Here is a 15,388-nt window from a genome sequence, read left to right as displayed (position 1 = left end):
TGTATTGTACTGTGAAAATATCAGCACTTTTTATTTGAACATGGAGTTCTACTTATGACTTTTTCACAGAATATTTATTTCTGGAAAATTGTAGTTTAAAGTATGAATATTTTTGCAGCTAAGTTTAACAAATTGAACTGTGCAATAAAGAGGTGTAATTTTTTTTTTTTTTTAATACTTCGTGTTTTCAGTTGCACATGTTTTATCAAGATTTGAGGAGAATACAGATTTAAAAAAGAACGCATGTCTATTATTTACATTTAAAATATACCTGCAACATTGGTAAAAAAAAAAAAAAAAGAAAGGACTTGAAATTCCAAGTTTCAGACTTGGGACTTGACTTGACTGTTGCCTGTCTTGACTCGAGACTTGACTTGACTTGAGTGTCTTTGCTTGAGACTTGACTCGGGACTTGAGGTATAAAGACTTGGACTTACTTGAGACTTGCAAAACACTGACTTGGTCCCACCTCTGGTAAGAGTTCAAGGCAAACAGTTCTCCATAAAGACGGAGTGAAACACAGCCTATATGTCAGGCGAGCAATTAGCAATCAACGGGTGGAGACCAATGGTGGAGACGAGAATCGGTACGACAGCGATGACGTACGAGGGGCGTGGTCAGCGATCGTCGTTTGGGTGTCTCGGCAAAGGAGCGACTACTCATGCGGCAGATGTGCTGTAAGGAAAACCTAAAGCTGGGCGTACACTTTACGATATTTTAAATCGTGTACTCAGCTCCAGCTCAAACTGTACGACTAAATCGCAGGGTTTAAAAGTTCACAGCTCACGATTCATATACTCACACTATACGACCCGACGCTCTCATGCGATCTCACGAGGAGCGATTTGAATTTCAAACATGTTTGATATTCTTGCGACGCCGCGATTTCTGATCGGGAGTTGGTCGTGAGGTGTGAATCGCTCCTCGTTTACCTGTGTAAACTATACGATGCACGACACGCGATTGAGCCGAAACTCGGCCCGATCGAAAAATAGTCGCACGAGTGAAAAATCGGCTGAAAATGGGCCAAAAATCGCACAGTGTACGCCCAGCTTAAGGGCTATTGTCGAGCTTTTTCATAAGTTTCACGTTGTCGGTAAAGCTGGGCGTACACTGTGCGATTTTTGGCCCATTTTCAGCCGATTTTTCACTCGTGCGACTATTTTTGCGATCGGGCCGAGTTTCGGCTCAATCGCGTGTCGTGCATCGTATAGTTTACACAGGTAAACGAGGAGCGATTCACACCTCACGACCAACTCCCGATCAGAAATCGCAGCGTCGCAAGAATATCAAACATGTTTGAAATTCAAATCGCTCCTCGTGAGATCGCATGAGAGCGTCGGGTCGTATAGTGTGAGTATATGAATCATGAGCTGTGAACTTTTAAACCCTGCGATTTAGTCGTACAATTTGAGCTGGAGCGGAGTACACGATTTAAAATATCGTACAGTGTATGCCCAGCTTAAAGTTTGTCTATTCTTTTCTAAGTATAGGGTAACAGGTCAGAATTTTTATCTTTGTCAACCTATAGGCTATAGATACACAGATAAGGTTGAACAATGCAGGGTTATTCCTGGAGCTAAACTGTCACTCCAACACACTGCTCATTTTTTAGTGCATGCATTCATGGAAAACCTATAAACTGGCAGGTTTTTTTTATGCATTAACGGCACAAGTCCGGCGCTTTAGAGACCTAATTCTTTCCATTTGGAATGCCTGGAGATGGCTCCAAAGCCCCTAATTTGAAATCAAACCCCATCCAAAAAAACCCAATGCTTGCCTAATGGAAATACCTATCTTTTGGCCTTCCACACAGGAACAAGAAAATGATCCCAAGGGCATGGAATTTGTAGTAAAAAACGTTCTGTTTGTTAGAAGTGGGAAGTGCAAACTACTCAGCAGAACACCCTGGGCCTCTGGCAATATTGAACACCAGCACGCTGCTCTGGGATCAGTGTATCAGAGGCTGCTCAACGCTCAGTGACCCTCCTTCAGCTAAGGAGTCCTGCCAGGACTAAGCTGGGGAGAAATATTTAAGGAAATTCAAATAGATTTGTGTGTGTGTGTGTGTGTGTGTGTGTGTGTGTGTGTGTGTGTGTGTGGCACTATTCTACTATGACTGCCCCTTCGTTATCCGTCTAGAGACCTTCCACTCTCCGAGCCTACATCATGGATGCAAGAAAAACGGTGGCTGTTACTATCTCTCTCTCTCTCTCTCTCTCTCTCTCTCTCTCTCTCTCTCTCTCTCTCTCTTCCCTCTCTCTCTCTCTCTCTCTCTCTCTCTCTCTCTCTCTCTCTCTCTCTGGTAAATTTGTGCAGCCTTTTGGCACCTCAATTTGCTGAGACTACTGACAGGTAAATGTTTCAGAGAAAAAGCCAAGGAGCATCTGCAGTAACTAAGATGAGTAACTCCCATTGTCAAATTCAACAAACTGCTCCTGTTGGTCTGAAATTGAAATGTCCGGTCAACTAATCACAGGTTCTGCGGTATTAGATTAATACCGCTACAGAAATGCTTTATATACAGTTACTCTTTTTTCTTTCACCTGATGCCCCTCACCAGCTATATATATATATATATATATATATATATATATATATATATATATATATATATATATATATATATATATATATATATATATAGAGAGAGAGAGAGAGAGAGAGACAGACAGAGACAGAGAGAGAGAGATATATATTGTATATATATATATACACATAAAACCCCACTAGGCAAACAGTGTTGAAACAATCTTTATGTAAGGACAGCTATAGAGGATACTGAACTGTGAATTTGAATGAATAAATATGGGTAATGTATCATTTCCTTAGGTGCAATAATGCAACCAGTGTATTGATTTTCTTATTGGAAAGCCACAAAATTCAGCGTTTGTATTTTCTATGGTTAAGAGCAGAGAAATCCTTTCTCAATATTACAGCTAATCTGGAGGGAATGTGAATGTCAGATGAAGTGTGCTTGAGAACCGATGCAATGATGAGAACAACCTCAAATGATTAAGACTGCATTACTCTGTTAACAGGTTGAGCTCATTCTGTAAACAGAAGGCAGCAGAGAAACAGGGTGACTAAGTGACAGACACAGAGAGAGCGAACGAGACACAGACAGACAGAGTGAGAGAGAGAGAGAGAGAGAGAGAGAGAGAGAGAGAGAGAGAGAGAGAGAGAGAGAGAGAAAGACACATATCCAGACAGAGAGAGAGGGAGCAGGGCAGTATAAGTGAGGTGGAGAAGGCTGTGGGTGTAGAGAGATCTGGAAGAAACATGTCTGAATGAGGTGCTGATTCGAAGGCCTTTCTTAACACGTTATAAACATTGGGGCCTCTTCTCCAATACTGCAGGGGCCATTAAGGGGCCATATGTTTAAAGACGGAAGCAGGAACCTGCCCTTCGCCGTTGATAAAACCGCACTACATATGTAATGATGGACACATACACATGACTCTGTCATGGTAACTATGATGGATAGAGGCAATCGCTCTAACATATCGTGTCAGGTGGTAACGTACCATGTCATCACTATTACGCCTTATGAACCATGCTTGGCAAGAATGTAACGAAAATGACAAAAGTACTGGGAAACAATGCCCTGTGGCTACGGAGAAAAACAGATACTGCCTGGTTTGTGCAAACTGCAGTTCATGATGTAATACTATGGTTTCCTCTTCGAATGGAGCTGGGGTTAGGATAGTCTGTTTGTCTGTCTGTCGGTTGTTGGAACAGGGCAAATGGAAAACCAGCTAGGTAAGAGTCTGAGCAGACTGCACAGAGTATCTCAGAGTCTAAAGGAGGGTTTTGGTGAGCAGGCAAATGCTGTCCAGCTATTAGCCGAGCAAGTCTTGAGTCTACCAATACAGATGAGATTTTATATTACATTTTTTAAGAACAGGATGTGACCTGGTCTCAGTATGCCTGTTCAAAGGCTCCCAAAAACCAGTGTTAATTTTGTCTGCTTTAGTCTTATTTTTAAAGCATCTTTGGCAAACAATTATATGCACAAGATAAAATAAATTACATTAATGACAATCACTAAAAGGGCTACTTTGTAAATACAGAATTTCAGTGAGGTTTAAGTCACGTACTGTGAATGTAATTCATGCACCTGGCAAACACCAGCTACTAGCTTTAATGATTTGGAACTGTAACCACAGCAACAGCCTGGACATATGTCTTCATGCTGTCACTTGTCATTAATTGGTGTTTTCCCACCTGCCCAGACACAGGAGGCAATTTCTTGTAAACTAGACAAGATGAAACATCAATGCACATGTGGTTGATCAAACAGAGTAGGAGTGGAATTACTGTACATTCTAGAACATCCTGATCTCCTCACTTAGCTTCTAGGGTACTTAGAGTCCTTTCTTGGAAAATAACCCTTCAAGGTCCAATTTTGGATGCCTGGATTCCAGTTGAGGGCTTTTTCCCATAAATTCTCCATGACTGGAATTCAGTGCAGGCTTAGAATAACTATGCAATGTTAAAAAGAACCTGTGTGAAATTCCTCTGGCTTGATTTGGGTAATTCTGCATTACAAATGAGTATCTCGCAAGCCACGGTTTATGGCTCTAGCCATACCAAACGGTCAGCTCTGCACGAACCATATGGAAGTAAATTCTTAATGTTTTCCACATAAATATTACAAGCTAATTATATTTTAATGATCTCATATACTTTTTATTTCTGGCTTTAACTTAAACTGCTGTTTTCTTACTGCTACCAAGTAACCAATTCACAACTTCGGGAATTTAAAGGTGAATAACTGAAACCTATCCTATTCTAACTGTTTACACGTGAGTCATGACAGACTTGGTTTCGTGTTAGTACTCATGGCAGCGCACAGAAGACAGACCTCGAGCTTCTGACACAAGAGTTGAGGGGGTGGGGGGGGCTGACAGAGGCACAGGCATGAGTTGACACAGGGCAGGTGTACTGGGGGGTGCGGAGAGCCGCCAACTTCATGGCGCGTCAGAGAGGCCCAGCTGGAGGTGTTTGTCCAGGGCACGTATCTCCATCCAATGGCCCAGACACAAGCGAGCCTGGGGCCAGAACCCACTGCATGTCTTCAGCCTGTCTGAAGTGCAGCCTGGAGCAACTCCAGCATCCCCGAGCAGTGGAGGGGAGGACGGGTGACTGCTGGGGAGTGTGGGGTGCTCTGGGTGGACCTCGTGCTCTCGGAACTCACAGTACCAAAGGAAGCTTGTGATCGCTTGAAACGTGATGTGGGGAAAAAAATCTAATTTATGCTTGAAATGAGAGGGATACACAGGAAAATAGGCTATGAGAGAAGACCCAGTATTGGATAATAAAGGTTGCACTTCACCACACACACACACACACACACACACACACACACACACACACACACACACACACACACACACACAGCTGTAAGTGGATCACTGGGTCAGACCTCACACAAACAGGGTCCTGTCATATTTCTGGACAAGCTGCAGAGGTTTGCAGATGGAATCATTCTACCTAGATCCTGTCGTCACCGTGCACCTCTGTGCCCTCTGTTTCATTCTCATTCCTTCCTCCAATCCCTGTAACTCCCCACTGCTTTAAAACTCCACTGCAGGCCTTGTGTTGTTTTGGACCTGAGTGAAAACTTTCCCACAAGATGGGACTTCTTCTCTTCAGCCCTTTATTCTTATCTCAAAACTATGATCTCATGATACAACACTTCCCTCCCTGTGACATCTGCCAGACTTTTATCACCTTCTCCTCTCTTTTTCCATTAAAGGGAAAAATGACATGATAACAAAAGAAATAGTGATAATTTGGGTTTCTACAGCTAATGTACGTTCTAGAAACACAAGACAAGCAATGACAAACAAAGACAGGACTAAGGAGAGACGTAGCACGAGGTGTTAAGTGATTCTCTCTCATGTTTTGGGATTCAAAGAATTTCGCAGTGGCAGTCAAATGCTTTGTTGTGTGCCCTGTTGGAACTTGGAGAGTAAATTGCGTGTGTCTCTGAGCTAAAAGATACTCTTAACACCCCAGCTAAGCTAATTTACTAGACCAGAAATCCAGACGAGAGCATCAATATGTCACGTTCAAACGGTAATGTAACACACATTCTGCTAGACTGGGCTTTGGGCCAATGGTAGAGAGAGACGGAGCAAAAGGCAGAAAGAAGGAAAGAACAGTAGCTAAGGCAATGTTTTAGACATGCAAAAGACAAAGAGAGAGAGAGATAGAGAGACAGCTAAACACAGGAAACGAAAGAGCAAGCACTGGAGGGAATGCTTTAGGCATGGTGACACGCTGATGGAACGTTATGAAGTCTTACTGCTTGACTGATGATGAAGCACCTGCCTTTCTACGAGACAGACACCTCCCTTTCACATGATAACCTGGGGAATCCTGGTATTAGCCCCCCACAGTCAAGGACACGTAGTCCAGGGCGAGGGAGAGACGCCTGCCGCCCTTTCGCTGCGATCCTACGCAAGCGGCACGACCCTGAAGCTCCAGAGGCAGGAACATGTTCACACCAGCGTCCAGACAGCATGCTGAGGCAGCCCAGACCCGTCTCCTAGCCTCCCCCCCCCCCTCTGCTTCTCTCTCCCCCTCCCTCCCTCCCTCTCCCTCTCTCCCTCTCTCTCTCTCTCTCTCTCCCAACCTTTCTCTCTCATCCTCTCTCTCTTCTTCACTCTGCTCCTTGCAGCTGCCACGTCACATGACTCCAAGGCTGGGGTTTCACAACACAAACTCAGAGGCCGAGCCAGGGGCTGGGTTGCCCTTCCCACAATGCCTCAGTTCAGTGCTCACTGACAGATTAGTTCTTTCTGAATGAGTGGGGGTTTCTACTGGAACTGAAACAAAGCAGAAAGGTGCCACTCCCTGCCATCTCCTCAGTAAGTTAGTTGATGCTATTTTCCCTTCCCTGCATGTATTGGAGAATGTCGGTGGTGGAATGTTAATGACATCATCAAAGCGCTACGACGAGGCTCCATAGCGACAGGTGCCAGGAGACTTCTGGAACATCCCCACCTGACTAGTGCTCCCCTTTCATCCTCTGCTGCTGAAGAACCACATACACACACACACACACACACACACACGTTCATCACAGGGTGCCAGCCAGTGCCCCAGCTAAGGGCAGAGAATGCTTGTTTTTTTTTCAGTTAGGGGTTTATGAAACATCCCCGTGGAGATCAGACACATTCTAATGATAGCAACACGCTCTCGTGCAGAGACACCTGACCGCTGGCCACCAGTCATCAAAGAAACTGTCTGGAGACGGACGATCCCCCAAACCCAGAACCCGTGTGCACGCCGCGATTCTGCCTCACTGTTACCGGAGCTTTCTTCCCTTCACACGAGGAGCGAACTTCGGCGAGGGGACGTCGCTCTAAATACAAGCGCTTTCCACAGCGATAACCCCCCCCCGGGAGCAGCCGTAGCGGTGGCAACAGCTTGTTCCTCTGCCGGAGCCGCGAGGTACACGCTTCCCTGTGCGCCCACCCACTCGCCTCACGCCTAGAGGGGCTCCGGGGGCTCCCAGCATGCACCTGGCCTCCCCGCCTTGGCGACAGGCTCGCAGCTGACTGGTGGGCGGACCCTGCAGAGGTTTGCAGGCTGGGGAGGTGCGCGCTGCCAAAGGAGCTTGAATGGATGCAGCACCATACGGAACCGCCCGTCAAGGCTCGGTTAGGAATGAAAAAGAGGATGCAAATGGTTTTTAGCTCTAATGTGATGGGCGACTGCAGACTTGCACTTTGTCAATACATTTAAATGTATAAAGGACAAGAAGGTGGTAGCTGAGGTGTGATTTGCTTTTGCTGCATATAACTGAATTCACACAAGAATAGGAGCGTGAGTGCGCGCTTGTGTGTGTGTGTGTGCTTTATTAAATATTAATGAGAAGAAACAAGCAATGTAGTTGTGAAGCTATGTGCTATGTACACTTTGCTATGAGTAGTGCATAACTGCATAACTGTATAATAGAAAATGCATAACTGTACACCGGCAGTGGGATGCGAAGGTCAGCAGGAAGAGGAGAGTGTTGCGTTTCCAAATTAACACCCCGTCTGCGGGAGCCCAGGGAGGAGCCCAAGCCGAGCGCCCACATGCACGCGCAAAAATGAAGGGTACTCTTGCAGACAGGCATGACTGTGCAATCAGTTTATGATTTCGGTGCTGGAGCAGTACCAACGCAACTCTGGACATTACAGTTAGCATGGGGTCTGCACGTGAGCCAGCAGTCTGCACGTGAGCCAGCAGGGGCTCCTGCTTCAGCAGCCGGCGTCTGATGTGCAGTGGGATATGACAACATTCCCACGTTTTTGATGGACGAGGCTGACATAAGATCTTACGCAAACGCAGGGGGGGGGGGGGGGGGGTTTGTTAAGTAAACAATCGTGCTGCTTGTCAGTTATTACAGTAAACAATCAGTCTGTATCATCAGTAGCATCCAATGAAAAGCCAGAGTTGCTCTATCCTTAATCTATCCTTAAAATTGGACCAAAATGCATATCCTTAACTGACCTTCAAACCCACAGAGCAAGTCCCCATGAGTATAATTAAGTTATAAAGTCACTCCCATCTGAACACTAAACGTCAAGTGTTTTCCCTGTAGATTCCTCTCGCCGGGTTAAAAGCCCTGCAGCTTGTGAGGGTGGCCTCTGAGGGGACTGAGCAGTGAATAGAAGCTGGCACACGTGAGCTCACGTGAGGGCAAAATGTTTCGGGCAGCTGTGCAGACACGCTCACAGGTCCACGCGTCCCAGTGGGAGGAGCAAGCCCGTCCCTGAGAGGACACTACAGGGCCCGAAGGACTGGCTCCAGTAGACACGTGTGCCGACTCTAATACCTGATCCTAATATGAAGTGGCGTGTTTTGTTTTGCCCTCCGTTTCGAGATTTCCATCTGGGAAGTGAGCGGCCATTCCGGACCTGAATCTTTTATTCCGCCCACGTGTGCGTTGAGATTGAGATTCCATTCAGAATTCAATTATTTTTCCAGTCCACTTTTCCACAGAGGGCTGGGCCGGAACCGGTGCTTAATTGATGCGGTGAGGTCCCTGCCAGTCCTCTTGTAGTCAAGAAGCATCAGGGAGGAAGCGGAATGGGACGAGGAAGCCAGGAGACCCGCGTGTCGTGACAGAGGCCGTAGCGATGCATGGTTCCTGCAGAGGGGCGGCAGCTGTCGTAGCCATTAGCACGCTCGGTTCCGTGGACCATGCGAGTCCACGTCGTCCATGTGGAACTGAGCTGGAATGCGCGGTCACGTCTCACCGTGTCTGACTGCGCTACACCGAAGACCACTGACTCCTCTACGTGGACCGAATTCATGGACGAGCATAAACATGCAAATAATATTTATGCCAATTTCTAATTCATGGACATGTGCCCAGCCGGCGCTGCTCGTCAAGGGCAAATCTGGTAGGAAGAGATCAGACTGCTGGAATTCTTTATGACATCTGGAGACATATTGTGATGTTCAATGTGTATACAATATATTCTTTATCCAAAACCAGGTAATGTGAAAAATGTAATAAAGAGAATTGCTCAAAAGTGAGATCCCGCGATCAGAAATCAATATGAGCTCATAATAAATGAAACATTTCAAAATCCCCTACGCTGTTAAAGGTCAAACATATCAGAGCCCCTTAGATGACTCAAAGTCCTACAAACTCACAGAGCTCTCAAAATCCAACCACCTCTCTCCTAGTGAACACGCCACACAACCTAGACATCTGACAATAAGATCAGTGTCCAATTCAAAAACCAACCAGGTTTTCTAATACAAGCTTCCTGAGATGCAGGGCACAGTGAAGACAAAATGTCCTCCTTGCAGGACGCTGTGACTCACGAGGCTAGAGGACAACCTTAGTCCAGGAGTGTGTTACATAACGAAGGATGTGTGTGTGTGTGTGTGTGTGTGTGTGTGTGGGGGGGGGGGGGGGGGGGGGGGGTCACTCACCAAGCCGTCACAGTTGCTGATGGCCACAGAAGTGTCTGGAACGTTACTGATGTGGCCAACGTACAGGCAGGAGCTTGGGGGGAGGGGTTCAGAGCGGGTCCGGTTGTCTTCCTCATGCCACTCCACGGTCGCCCCGGGGGCCACCAGACGGGCATTGTGCCGCAGGTGCAGGTGGTACTGCTGCCCGAACACGGTGATGTTGTAGAAAAGCTCGGCGGTGGGCTGGCGGGTGTCCCTCCGCCCACGCCGGTGCCCCTGCTGCCTAGCTATCCGGCTGGACGAGACAGCGTGGGAGACATAGCGGCCCTCCGCGTCCACGCTCACGGGCCTGACCAGGTCATACTCCCTCAGGACATGCTGCAAGGAATCTGAAGAAGGCACACACACAAACACACACACGTATGAGCAGAGTGAATACACATCGCACAAGTCTGCAAGCATCACGCTCAGCTGCAGAGGACATTATACTGACTCTCAGCCAGTCCAGAAATCAATAAGCATCAGTAGTGACAGAATGCTTTTACACACTCTTCCTATCTAAACGAGATGTAAGGCCTCGCAAAATACCACTGCTAAGTTCTGAAACGTTGCAGTGCGGTTGTCTGCAGGTGAAAACTTCCTCGGTTTGTCTTGCATTCCTGGCGTACTGATCTGGGGTACATTAACGTTGACTTGCTCCGTGCAGGTCTGTGGCAAAGGCGCTTGGAGCCTTCTGTGCATATGCAAGTGTCCTTCACCCCACTGCCTGGGAGACTGGTGTAACTACAGCGCACTGTAGTTTCTCACGATCGAGCTGCCAGTTGTCGGAACAATCTGTAGTTTTCCTCTACCACCCCTTTAGAAGCGTCCATGACAGTAATGTGTGCATTTTATGCGGAGTATTAAAAGCAGGAAACACTGCCTCCGTCAGCTCTTTTGCTTCAGTAGCATCTCTGGGAGAATCCTGATACTACTCGTAGTTCGAACTGTCAGTGAGCCGAATACTCGATAATAGACAAAGTTTACCAACTAGAAACGCTGTGGGAAATAGCAAATTGTAGCGCAGTTTCAAAAGTTATTCATAAAAGCATTTAGAAAACTCTGTCGAGAGTTTGGCTGCAGAAATGAAGGAATTGAGGCACAAAAAGTTGGAGAAACGCAAAGGCACGGAAAAGGTTGAAGACATTCAGGACATTCCCGAGTTTGTATTCCCTCTAAAACATGAAGCATATCTCTAAAAGTACTCCTGCCGAAAACGCAGGAGAACTGAGTTGCATTTTAGCACATCAACCCCGGTCCTATGGTTTATTTGAACGGTTCGTTATCTCCCTGTACTGTGCGCTAAAGTCCCCATCAGTAGATAAAACCGTACAACAAAAAAAGAAAGCTCTGCACATACCTACGCTATCCGCGATATATAGTCCATTCGTGCGGTGAAAGTGAAGCAAAATAATAAAGAATGTATACGCGAGCGTGACATCCATGGCAGGTCCGCGGAGACGGAGAGCGCACAGGCGAGAGGAGGACTTTGAGATCTCAGATACGCGATCTCGCAGCGATCCTCTCACCCCCTCCCGTTCTACACGGACTGCAAAGTGCACCGTGCAAAGCTACTGCCCTCGCCTCCCCCCTCCCTGGGTTTTTTTCCCCTCTGTCCTCTACAGAGATGAGCAGGCTACAGACATATTCATTAGTTATTTCCCGAAATACATCTCATTTATCTTTAAGTCGAGATAAAAAGCCATTGGCTCAGATCTATTAAAAATTCACACAGTCAAGAATTTAATCAGTGGTACAGAATCTTAGCAGCAACCCCTGCTAACCCCAGCTTGCTCTAGCTTTCCAGCTGTCACTCATAAAGGTTTTATGTTCTTTTTTGAACAACACAGTTATTCCAAAAATTGCTATGGCATGACACTGCAGGTCGCATCAGACGTTCCTATGTAGCCTGCAGTTGAGGGTGAATTGCATAATTAGGAGCTACGTACAGGTAGCTGTATGTCTCCCACTGCATTAGATGCTCTAGGTGTGTCGTGTTTTCTTCTAAGCACCGTTCCCCGTCTTTGGCTGTTATTCTACAAACTGCTCATATTCTGAGATGCAGCAATGCCATTAGGGAGTAGTGGCTTTGCAGAATAATCCCCCTTTATAAGACTCATCACCTGGGCCCATCCAGACAGATATTGGCGTCTCGGTGTGTCTATCAATCATGCTGTCCCGGTGTCTCTGTGTCTCTATCAGTCACGCTGCCCAGCCGAGCCCCAGGAGAGGTCGTCTGTCTGCAGGCTCTTCCTCCTGTCAGCTGGCTATCAACAACGCTAAAGGCTCTGTGCCTGATGCAACACGAGGGGCTGAATCACCAGTTGCTTGAAGCAACCATGCAGCCTTTAAGGCCCGAGGCTCTCGGCTGCCTAGCTGCACATCGGGGTTCACCTGTCCCTCCGAATAACCGACCTTGCCTCATTACCGCTGCCCTGCACACCTGACAAACGGCAACATGGAACCGCCCCACACATTTGACACACAACAGCAACAGGGGAAGTGAAGAGCTGCAGTTTCAAATGAGAGTGTCTCTCTCGACCCTGATGGCCACAGACGCAACGACTAGAATCCATCACTGATATTTCAGGTTTGAAAAGTTTATTTTTATTTAAGGCGGGGATGACATTCAGATGTCAGACATGGTTTTGGCAGACATGGTTTTGAGGCCTATGGATTTGACCTGAGCTTCAGCAGTCTTCAACATTGTACAGTCTATGGCCTTCTACAGTCTACAGCATTCTACAGTCTATAGCCTTTTACAGTCTACAGCATTGTACAGTCTATGGCCTTCTACAGTTTACAGCATTCTACAGTCTATAGCCTTTTACAGTGTACAGCATTTAGCAGTCTACCGCATTCTACAGTCTATAGCATTCTACAGTGTATAGCATTCTACAATCTACATCATTCTACAGTCTACAGTCTGCAGGATTCTACAGCACAGTTGGCTCATCCTTTATCTGTCTATCCATGTTTCCACTGGGATTCATTTTGCCATTTAGCAGCATGCACAGTTTTTCATTTGTCATCTCTAAAAAACAAAACAAAACACGCAAAAAAAACATATTCAAAGTGTGTGAAATTTAGCCTTGCGATTCTCTTAAATTGCCTATGGCAAAATGAAAGAAAATGCATTGATTCGAGCTTAAATTAGTGGATCATTGAAATAAATCACCTGGTAGGACTGTGTGGTGGATTCTTGGAAGGGAAGGATATCAGCTGAATGTCTAATGAATCTCAGGCTGGAGAGCAGAAACAGGAGCACAAGGCCATCTATCTGTCAGCACATCTCTCTTTCTCCCTCTTTTCCCCTCTATCTCTCTCCCTCTATCTTTCTCTCTCTATCTCCATCTCTTCTCCCTCTCTCTTCCTCTCTACATCTATATTTCTTTCTCCAGCTTCTCTCTTCCTCTACTCCTCTCTCTCCCTCTCTCTCACCTCCCCTCTGTCTCTCCCCCTGTCTCCCCCCCTCTCTCTCTGTCTGTCTGTCTCTCTCTCTCTCTCTCCCTCTCTCCCTCTATCTCTCCAGTCATCTCCACTGAGGCTTGCATCTGAAAGTACCATCACTGGTCCTCCATGCTGAGGTCCTGCACAGGTAGTGCAGGAATAAGCAAGAATATTGATAGCAGCATAATGAGACACATTATATTAGCTTTTCTGGTAGCTTTAGGGACTCTTTCTGATAGCTGCTAGTTACTGATAGCCGCTTTTTAAAGTGTAACTTTACTCTAAATGACAGGTTGTGGCAGTTTCTCTGACCGCGGCCGAGAAAGTCACGCATAGCTCAGGCAGACACGTGTCATAGCAAACAAGAAGGCCCTGTCGGAGGGACACGCGAGTGCAAAGAAGACAGATTTTCTTTCTGATGAGATGGCGGGGGGGACGGCGAGGAGTCCTGTGAATCGTCATGTTTTGCTAGCCGAGGCAAAAGCAGACGTGTCACTTGAGCGCAGACTGCAGTTCAGCCTAAATATCACACGCCGGTTCTTCTGGCTAGTGTAAGGAGACGCGTTCACGAGGGATGAGAGATCAGACGTGCAGTGCAGGGTGTGTGTGTGTGTGTCGGGGGGGCACAGTGATGAAGTGCTGAACATTTAGGTTTTATTTACCTCTGGTTCACCATATAGCCAAATATGTTCACACCAAATGTGAAGTGTAAACGGTGAAATTTACATTTAGGGATTGGGGCAGGGGCGTGTTATCTGAAGAGTTGAAAGACTGTGCTTTCAATCAGAAGGCTGGGAGAGACGCTGTTTTCTTGGGATTTAGACTCAGTGGATTCAAAATATGACGGAAAAGAGTGAGTTTTTGAGCAGATGGTCATGTATATTCATCCAAGCCCAAGGGCACCTGTCTCCTGAATAATGCTCACATCACTGCTCTACTAACCTGCAGCGCACGACTACCTGAGGAACAGCCAGCAGTGTCTAGGAAACAAATATGTTGTATCATGCTTGTCTTGTGTTTATGAAAGGTCTCAGTACAATATGTATAGCAGTTACTGAATATACGTGTACATCAGTCCTCCAAACGAATCCTCTGCTATCCCGTGTCAGTATATTATCACACAAACCATGCTTCGTAGTATTTTATGAAAACCTGTGACTACATTAGCTCAACAATCAATATTAGCCTAAACATCAATCTTTGAAAGTCATAGAAATCACATTGTACACACTTCTTGTCCATTGCATTAAACATATAATACATTCTGACCATGCTACATGCACTAATGTGTAATAACATATGTGCTGCATAAGATTTACATCCTGGTCTTTTCATGTGTTGCCAGTGCATGTGTGTGATCCATTCATTCATGTGAGGTCATTGTGTCGGGCCTCACACTGCCCAGAAGAGAACAGGTCCAGCCAACTACTGTCTTCTCTTTACGCAATGGCTCTGATCTCAGAGGATGAACAGGACCCAAAACAGGACATGCAGGGTCCTGGAGCATCTTGTAACTACTGTTGTGGGTCTATGAAAGAGAGAGAGAGAGACAGACAGACAGACAGACAGACAGACAGGGAGAGAGAGGGAGAGAGAGGGGGGAGAGAGAGATAGAGAGAGAAGAGAAAGAGAATGAGGTAGAGATCCAGGAGAAATTGGGAGGAATGAGAGATAGAGAAAGAGGAAAAGAGAGAAAGAGAGAAGGGTGAGAGAGAGAGAAAAAGAGAGGGAAAGACAGAGAGAGCTGGCGTCACTGCTGGCTCTTAGGCAGAGCACAGCCGAGTCAGTATGTCCCGCCAGAACGTGTGTTTCACATTTACTCCCACCACTCTCGCCCCGCTCGTCTTCACCCCTCCCCCTCCCTTCTAACACACACACACACACACACACACACACACACACACACACACACACACACACACACACACACACACACACACACACAGAAGCATGACTACAAATGTACTACGTT

At 46.4% G+C, this 15,388-nt stretch overlaps 1 protein-coding gene across 1 annotated transcript in view; it reads right to left on the bottom strand.

Moving 5' to 3' along the window:
* Positions 1 to 11,497, bottom strand: part of adamts2a (ADAM metallopeptidase with thrombospondin type 1 motif, 2a) — a 44,723-nt gene extending 33,226 nt beyond the window's left edge. Inside the window, 2 exon segments of the mRNA XM_076979391.1 lie at positions 9,949 to 10,316; positions 11,327 to 11,497. Of these exon segments, the coding sequence (XP_076835506.1) occupies positions 9,949 to 10,316; positions 11,327 to 11,411 (453 nt within the window). The 5' untranslated portion in view covers positions 11,412 to 11,497.
* Positions 11,498 to 15,388: the final 3,891 nt, after the last annotated feature.

Source organism: Brachyhypopomus gauderio, chromosome 18, assembly GCF_052324685.1.
Source record: "Brachyhypopomus gauderio isolate BG-103 chromosome 18, BGAUD_0.2, whole genome shotgun sequence".
NCBI classification, from domain to species: Eukaryota; Metazoa; Chordata; class Actinopteri; order Gymnotiformes; family Hypopomidae; genus Brachyhypopomus; species Brachyhypopomus gauderio.
Note: the sequence above shows the minus strand (reverse complement) of the source record. Positions and strands in the feature narration are given on the sequence as shown.